Source organism: Lycium ferocissimum, chromosome 7 (genome assembly GCF_029784015.1).
Source record: "Lycium ferocissimum isolate CSIRO_LF1 chromosome 7, AGI_CSIRO_Lferr_CH_V1, whole genome shotgun sequence".
Classification (NCBI taxonomy): domain Eukaryota; kingdom Viridiplantae; phylum Streptophyta; class Magnoliopsida; order Solanales; family Solanaceae; genus Lycium; species Lycium ferocissimum.
In genome coordinates, this window is record NC_081348.1 from 24,129,440 (window position 1) to 24,138,381 (window position 8,942).

General features: G+C 33.5%; 1 protein-coding gene and 1 pseudogene across 2 annotated transcripts; both read right to left on the minus strand.

Annotated features, from left to right (window-relative positions):
- Positions 1–41: 41 nt before the first annotated feature.
- On the minus strand, positions 42–3,832 carry LOC132063941 (large ribosomal subunit protein uL14mz). Of its 2 annotated transcripts, none has more exons than XM_059456719.1 (4): positions 3,694–3,832; positions 1,633–1,683; positions 952–1,046; positions 42–595 (listed from the first exon to the last, which is right to left on the minus strand). In XM_059456719.1, exons 2-4 carry the CDS (start codon positions 1,667–1,669, stop codon positions 221–223), a joined length of 507 nt encoding a protein of 168 aa, XP_059312702.1. In that variant the 5' UTR covers positions 1,670–1,683; positions 3,694–3,832; the 3' UTR covers positions 42–220. The 2 variants fall into 2 exon arrangements, with proteins under 2 accessions (XP_059312702.1, XP_059312704.1); XM_059456721.1 differs by lacking the exon at positions 3,694–3,832 and adding an exon at positions 2,144–3,166.
- A 2,371-nt stretch (positions 3,833–6,203) lies between these two features.
- LOC132063940 ((+)-neomenthol dehydrogenase-like) lies at positions 6,204–8,737 on the minus strand (annotated as a pseudogene).
- Between the last annotated feature and the right edge of the window lie 205 nt (positions 8,738–8,942).

Here is an 8,942-nt window from a genome sequence, read left to right on the forward strand (position 1 = left end):
AGATCTTACTCCAGACCAAAAGGGAAAGAGACAACACTGTGCCCTGAGCGCCAACATTTTTATGTACAAGTCAAAACGTTTATTATGATTATAAAAGAAGCATCTTTTGCAGCTTGTTAACAACAACAGGTTCCTACAAATACAATAAATGCAAAACTCAGCTTCCAAGGGATAGAATAATCACTGGTAGAGGTGCCCTAACAAGCAAGGGGCTATGACCTTAGGCAATATGCTCTGCAAGACTAAGAATCTTAACATGCTTCTTTTTTCTCAACTCATGAGGAACTGGACCAAAAACTCTGGTTCCGATTGGTTCACCATGCTTGTTGATAAGTACCACAGCGTTGTCGTCAAACTTTACTTCGCTCCCATCACAGCGGCCCCTTGGCATAGCAGCACGAACGACAACACCATAATGCACTTCTCCTTTCTTCACTTTCCCACCTGGCTGAGCTTCCTTCACTGAGCAGACTATTGTGTCTCCTAATCTTGCTCCTTTCTTGCCCTTCAGTGCTTGGATGCACGCCACTCTTTTTGCACCTGAATTGTCTACCACTTTCAGACTCGTCCTCATTTGTATGAAGGTTCTTTGTTGCTGAAAGGACCAAAAAACAAAAAAAACAAGAACTCTATAATCGTTGTAACATGAAAGGGTTAAATCTAACTCACATAGCAGAGTTAGCATAAGATACAAGACCTTTTCCATAGAAACTTATAGCCACGTGATGTTATTAAGGTGATTTCTTCAAGTTTCAAATTTGTTATTAGTAAGAAGGGTTTATCTTAATGTGAAGAATGAATGCTGTGGCTTGCACTATTATAATAAATCATGCATTGACAAAATGCATGCAACATCCAAAGTTCATGCTTAATGACTGATGAACATTGCAAATGGACTGGAAAGAGAATCGGGTGTTGGGGTTAGTAATTTAAACAGCATCGCAGACTAACCTGGAATAACAAATTATTGCACATCGTCTCGTGTGTTGATCTCATTAAACCTTCAGTATTGTTGCACAGGCCACTGAACAATGAACGACCCACTACTGCAGTTTCATCACACATGTTTAAAGCTAATGCATATGGACAAGGAAGAGCTAATGATTAGGCAATGCGGATTTATGGCACAGGAAGGCAGTGAATGCAATAAGCTAGTACAGAGCATAATATCCGGTTACAGTTGCTAATGGGCTTCCTAATGCACATAAAACCATCAATATTGGACAACCATTTTGCAAGGTTGTCTTTGTGCAAAATATGTTAATGACTCAATGGCTGATAAAAAATCATATTTCTTCCTTCTTTTTTTTTTTTTTTTTGAGAAGGTAACATGTAAATCATATTTCTTCCTTCTTCCAAATTGAATTATCATGTTTGACTTCAAACTGATTAAGTAAGTTGATAGGCGTAAATGTGTCATATTAACTTTATGAGACTAAGGAGTCTTGCATAAGCATCATTAAAAAGAGCATTAAAAGGAAATACAAAGAAAATTTGTATCAAGTAGAAAAACGAGTCTTGCATAAGCATCATTTTGGACAATGAAAAAGAGTGAGAGTCACGAGTTCCATCTCATACAAATGTATATAGTACTGCTCCATATTAGCAGTAAAAGCAAGTAAAGCCCCTTACCACGAATCAACCGAGAAGAAGAAGAAGATGCAGCCATCTTTGGAGAAGATTCTGTGATAGGAAAGAAAAGTCAAATACGATATCATCCACAAATAGATTTTTTTTTTTTTTTTGAACAGTCAAATACGATATCATCCACGAATAGACAATAGCACAAGCATTACATGTTTAAAACACCAATTCTTCCAATAGGTGTAAACAGGAGAGGAAACCAGCAGAATTTTTATAAAACTGGAAAAAGAGAACCGGCAACCCGCCCCGCATTAGATTTTCAAAACAATTGTTTAAAACCGCCCCGCTGTCATCCCTATAAATAGCATTCAAATATATTTAATGTAAATAATAATCAAATTATGTGGAGTACAGTCGTAAGCCAGCAACTCTACATGTGGGACAGTGATCAGTGGAAGAAAAATTCAAGCATCAAAAGCCTCGATAACTTGAAGATTTCCTCCTTTTTTGCTGAATATGGTAAAACCCCACCCCCCCCACCGCACCCAACCAAGACTACCTTATTGAGGAGCCCGACAGTGGCCGTTCTTCACTTTGCACTTTTGGTGACTTGAGCCTTCAATCTTATGGTTAGAGAGGGAAGATCCCTGCCACCAAGGCATTCCTCCCTTGTCTCTTTTCCTTCAGAACTCTCATCACAGAATACACATTGAATTTGTCTCTACTAACAAAACTTGTCAGATACACGCAACGATACGCATCTCAATCTATTGTCTTCCATTTATTTTGGTTGGCAAACAAAAGTATTTTTGAGAATAAACAGAATGTATTGTCACCCATACTTCTGTGCACAAAGACTTGTTAATCCTGCAGCTGAATTACGTAACTCACTACCAGGGGCGGAGCCACCTTGGCTTGAGGGGAGTCAAGCGACACCGACACCCCTTCGCCGGAAAATTACAGTGTATATATAGGTGAAATTTTAATTTTATAGGTATGTATACTAGTGTTGACACCCCTTAACACATGTTGAAGGCTTAGCGTAGCGGTTAAGGGGTTGCAAAAACTCTGTAAGATCACGGGTTCAAACCTAGGTCACGACATTTCTACATTTTTTGACACCCCTTAATATGAATCCTGGCTCCGCCACTGCTCACTACCATCAACACATCATGACGGACTTAGCTACCAATAAAACCATTTTTTCCAGCACTAAGTCTACCCCTTATTTTCACCATTTCAGAGAAAGATCACTGCAAATTGAATCATGAATGCTGCAAGTCAAGTAACTAATGCTACATTCAGTGTGGTTGCAATCAGTTAATTAATGGAGGAGAAAATAAGGATGGCTCTCAAAATTTCATCAAGAATTAATTTGAAGTGCAACTGGACGAAGAACTGTGCCCATTGATTATCCAGAAAAGCAATTGCAGGCTTTAATCAAGATTCAGAATCCTAAATACACTAGTATTAAGGAAGGATGCAACTTTCAAAAACTATCTACATTCAAAAAAGGCCCTTTTTCGAATAGCATTCAGAGTTGACGGCCATTTAAACAGGGAAAAAAAGTACTCTCTTTTGTTCATTAAGGTATCCCAAATTCAACGAAAAACTAGAAGAATAAGTCATCGTGATTAAAGAAGCTAAGTCCCAATAATGAATTCCCTTAGCTCACCAGCAGTGTATCAGATAAGCTATCTAGTAGTTATATAGAATGTTATGATTTTCAAAATCGTTACATTTTTATCAATGCAATGAACTATACAATGTGTCAAAACTCACGCTACAGAGTTTCATTTAACTGAATCAATTAGCCACTGGGGTTACAAAAATAATAAAATTTCACCAATCTACACCACACATAAGTACTATCTAGCCCAGAAATAAACAAAAAATCAACAAGAACAAAATTAACCCAAAGCAAATATAAAAGATATAACCCCTCAAAAGGTACAAAATGTTCACCAATTTGCAGTACCAACCAATACAACTAAAACCCAGAAAGAAAAACAGCAAACTTAACCCAAAACACATATAAAATTTTCTTGACAGACTATAATCTTGAAAGTTAACAGACTGATGTGTCAAGTGTGAAGACTTTATACTTACAGCTTTAAGAAATAATAGAAAAGATGAAGTGAAAAATGAGGATCTGATATTGTCAAATGCTTTGATCTCTGCTTTCTTTTGGCTGCTTGGGTGCTTCTGGTTTACTAGGGTTTATGGTTTTTCTTTCTTTTTTTCTTTTTCTTTTTTTTTTTCACCTTTTTCCCCTCTTTAAAAAAAACAAAAAAAATTCTCTGCCATTTTTTTTTTTTGATTTATGACTCATTAGAAATACTTTCTTTTTTAAAATTCTGTCACGGAAGCAGACTTTCTACCTAAACAGGGATATGATCTACTACACTCTATTTTTTGGGTTTCACTTTCGCGAGATTTATTTAGGTAATCCACTATGTTGTTGTTGGTGTAGATAAATCTTTTTTTAGTTATGCGATTTTGTTCATAAGAGGATGATAAAAGTTGCACATGATATTAATAAATAAAATGCAAGATATTTTTATAAAATTAGTTTTTTCTATTTAACTTGTATCTAGTCATAAAAATTGTATAATCATATGTGCAAAGTTTATAACAAAGAAGTTGCATTTCAATTTCTTTCACATTATTTCTTGCTTTTCTTTTTATATTTTGGTCTTTTTAGATGAAATACAAAGAAATATGAAAAAAAAAAAAAAAGTAGTATCTCCGCGACCGTGAGTAGGTAATATCGTACTCTAAGAAGAACCATACATTGTTCATTGCATTTAATTATCACAAAAAAATTAAGATGAAAAAGAAAAAAGCATCGTAATAACTTGCATAAGAAGAAAATAACTCTAGTTTTTTTCTTTGAAGATAATTACGTTTGTTTACCTATAGAGAAAAAGAGAGAATACAGAGTTACAATGAGATCGTCTGATTGTCGGGATTAAAATATAATTCCATATATGATTCAGAATTATTTTATATTGAATTTGATTGATATTTTTTTCCGAAGTAAACCATAACAGTATAATTTTATATCGCAACTTTGATACTCCATGATTTATACCAGATCCAGATGTGAAATAACTTACACGTTGATTAGCTTTAAAAGAATAAAATACCTAAAAGACCAAAATAACCTCGATTTCTTTTTATTTACTTTAAAATGAGAGTAACATTATTAAATTTTATATTATACAACATTCCTGGAGAGTAGGAGACAATGAAAACAAAACATATGCAATAAACAAATTAATACTCCCTGTGTATCTTTCACTGGCCCTATATCTTGCATTACTAAAAAGTCACTATTCTCCCATTGAAAAATATTCAGTGGTCATTTCCATTCAAAGTCGGTGGTAAAAATCTAAATAGTAGTGTTTTCACACGGAAGTTTTCTAACGTTTCAATGAGAGCCTATTTCCCACCATTTGTTCTTCTAGTGAGCTTGTTCGGTGGAAAAATTATATTTTATAACACAAATTTCCCATTAAATGTCGATGGAAATTCTAGTGTTGACACTCCACTCAAGAAATCATTTATTAAAGGTTTATATTACTAAAATCACCTATATTAACTATATTTCGGAAATCTAAATTTAACAAGTAGTACTTTACGTCACAATTGCTGCAATATAGCCTAAATTTGTCTCTAATATAGCTACAAGAGAGTCAATTTGTGACAAAATATTCTGTCACAATTTATTTGTGACAAAATATTCCGTCACAATTGTTGTGACTAGATTTATAAATTTGTCACGGAATCTGTGTTGTCACTATTTTGTGACGAAAGAATCCGTCACAAATCTGTCTCAATGTTGTGACGGAATTAAACCCAAATACAAGGCTCTATTTTGTCATAAACACGTCCATCACAATTCTGTCACAAAAGTTTGTGACGGAATTTAAAATTCGTCATAATAAGTTTACGACCAAGGAATTTGGGATGTCCCTGTTTGGAATCACAATCGATGATTTGTGAGGGACCTGTCCGTCACAATTTTGCCATTTCTTGTTGTGATAATGAAGAAAAAATAATTATTTCTTGATTTACTCAACGTTAACTGGACAAGTAAAAGAAAAAAATTTATTTTTAGCAAAAGTGACAAGTAAAAGATGATCGAGGGAGTAATTATTAATTCATGTATTACAATTTTTATATTATAATATGGTCCAACATAACTTTGTACGCAAACTAAACTAATAGCCTGTTTGACCAAGCTTCTAAAATCAGCTTATTTTAAAAAGTATCTTTTTTAAAAGTACTTTTCAAAAAAGCACTTTTGGCAAAAAACAGTTTGTATTTGGCCAATTAATTAAAAAAGCACTTTTGAGCAGTCATTAGTGTTTGGCCAAGCTTTTAAAAAGTGCTTTTACTTGTATTTTTCTCAAAAAAACTTTTCAAAAAAGTGTTTTTGGTAGAAAACATTTTTTAGTTTATAAAAAGCATTCGCTATAATTAAAAACACTAATTTTCTCCCAAAGCTCGCCAAACACCTCACTTTTTTTTTTTTTTTCAAATAAAGACTTATTGAAAAAATAAATCTTTTAAAATAAAAACTGGTAAATATAACTCGTGGAATTCCCATTTCATTAGAAAAGTGAGATATCTTTCCGTATTTTCCTGATGGGCCTCCATGATGTAAAAGAGAAAGCCTGACAGGGCTCTCAGCACCTTCTTCAGCGCCTAATTTGCTAGAATTGAAACTCATATCAGTTTTCACAGAGCCTGGACAAACACAGTTGATGAGAAAATTTGGATATTTCTTGGCCAATATTCTTGTGTAGGCATTCAGGGCTGCTTTTGAAAGTTCATAAGCAGATAAAATCAGTGGCCAATTTCTGTTTTCCAACAAATCCTCCTTGAAATCTTTGAGAAAAGCATTCCAAACCTCATCAGAAAAGCATTCCAAACCTCATCCACTTTGTCTTCTGTTAGATTCTCATAATCATTTAACACTCCTATAGCCCATTCATTGTGAACATTCTGGGGAAACAAAAACAATCAGAAAATTTGTCTAAATCCTGGAGTGCTAAGAATAAATGTGGTGCATAATATTGTAACTCACTATAACATTATGCATATAAAACTACGAAATCTCCGTTACAGATTCAAAAATTGTGGCTAGTATCTTCCAATATTAAAATTTCGTGGGAATTAACTTACAAATTCAAAAAAATTCTTACCACAAAAGGTTTAATTATACATTACGTTTTATGTACTAACAATAAAGGTACACTATGTAATAAGCTAGCGTGATTGGTTACACAAAATAAATGGTAAGTAACTCAGAATAAGATATTAAATTTCATTAATAATGTAAAAGTTATTTTTTTATACAATCAGTGTAGGTAGCTTAAATCTATACTATTGCTTAAGGAGTGATCGACAAAATTACAGGGATAGTTCAATCTGGAAGAAAGTAATGTTTTCTTTTTTCTTTTTTCTTTAGGCATTTTGCCCTCAGTTAGTAAAATTCTTATGTAATTAGTTGAAATACCTTCAATTCTCCAGCCATGGAAGAGACATTGACAATACGTGGTGAATCAGATAATTCAAGTAGAGGTAATAATTCTTGAATCATCCATTTTGCCCCATAGTAATTTGTTTTTATACACTCATCAGCTAGATCACAAGTTTGAGTTGCTACCCTAAGCTTCTCAAGGAATAGGTCTTGCTGCAGACCAATAAAATAAGATTAATCATTTCAAATGGACAAAAAAGATGTACTGAAGAAAGTTACTGGACCAAAAATATGAAGTAGAAGAAACTGTTTTTTTTAGGGGGAGGGTGGAAGAGAAAATAGATGATATAAGCAAATGAAGAATTGATGTGATACAGACACTTACTTCTGGACTTATAATAACATCTTTTCCCATAAGCAAACAACTACTCCAGCGTTATTCACCTGTTTAGCTTATTCAGAAATGATTGTTATATTTGCATTACGAATTTACGATTTAGTAAAATCATGTTACTAACATCTACTTGTTGTTACAGCTTGCAGCACACCTTATAACTTGATGGCATAAACTCGTATATTCTTTTGTTTCTTTTTTATTATAAAAAGTGAAACCAATTTTCTAGAAATCGAAGGGAACTAACTACGAAAAAGCAGGAATTAACGATAAATCCCGTAGCTAACAAATTTTTTTTTTTTTAATAATCCATCACTATTCTATCTGTAAATAAGATTAGCGACGAATTTTTGATGTCTAATTATAATGATGAACTCATTTATTTGGAAGATACCAAAAAAAAAAAAAAAAGGAGTGGAAGGGGAAATACCAAGATATCAAGCTTGCCAAACCCGGCCTTGATGAAATCTTTGAGTTTTGCAATACTAGAAATGTCGGTCACATCAAGCTGATGAAAAATGACATTATTTGAGAGGCCAGACTCCTTCAGCATATCAATAGCTTCAGCCCCTTGTTTCTCATTTCTAGCTGTTAAAATCACCACTATCCCCTTTGAAGCTAGTTGTTTACATATGTCTAATCCTATTCCTTTGTTGGCCCCAGTCACAACTGCAATCCTGATATAACAAATTGAAACCATAACAAATTCAAATAATATCTGATCATTAGCAAGTCTAGAATTTGGAGTCAGTAAGTTCTGCTCTATTTGTATGTGGCAATTCTTTTTACACACACATAGATATCGAGTCCGAGCTAGAGCCTAGACACAGTGAATTCGGTCGAATTTGATGCTTTAATTTAGATCTGCTATTGTTCATTAGAGGAGGAAGAAATTAAACAAAAGAGATAAGTGTAAAAAATACACCTCTAGACTCAAGTATCACTTTATTTTTAGTTTCCTACCTGAACTAGCTAATTGAAACACACCTTAACTATCAGTTGTTCACTTTTTCTACCTGTGTTTTGTTAGCTAGTTGGTGATAGTTTAGGTGAAAAATTTTCATACCTGATTGTTAAGTTAGAAAACTAAAAAAAAAAAAAAATGATACTTGAGGTGTATTTTTGACCCTAACTCTAAACAAAAAGAGAAGAAGTAGTGAATGTTATTATGTACCGTTCAGTTGCGAGGAAGTTGGAAGCTTCTGCCATAATATGAATTTTTTGCGTATTCGAATGTGTAAAAGGAAGACGATATATAGTGCTTATTAATAAAAAAAAAAAAGTATAGGTGAAAGTTCATATGTTGAAATAAAGTTTGGCATATGTCATGCTCATGTGCCAAACTGAATGGCTATGGCCTACGGGGGATACACAGTGTGGTTTTGAATTACAAACATATGCAATAGTTTCTTGAACCACAGAAATTATATTAAGCTATTATATTGGCCACGGTTAGCAATCATTGTCTTCATT

Excerpts from the sequence above, each read along its gene's own strand:
- LOC132063941 (XM_059456719.1), bottom strand. The coding sequence starts at position 1,669 with ATGGCTGCATCTTCTTCTTCTTCTCGGTTGATTCGTG. Across the intron at positions 1,047-1,632 it reads TTCTTCTCGGTTGATTCGTG|TAGTGGGTCGTTCATTGTTC; the intron begins GTAAGGGGCTTT and ends ATGAAACTGCAG. Across the intron at positions 596-951 it reads GCAATAATTTGTTATTCCAG|CAACAAAGAACCTTCATACA; the intron begins GTTAGTCTGCGA and ends TGGTCCTTTCAG.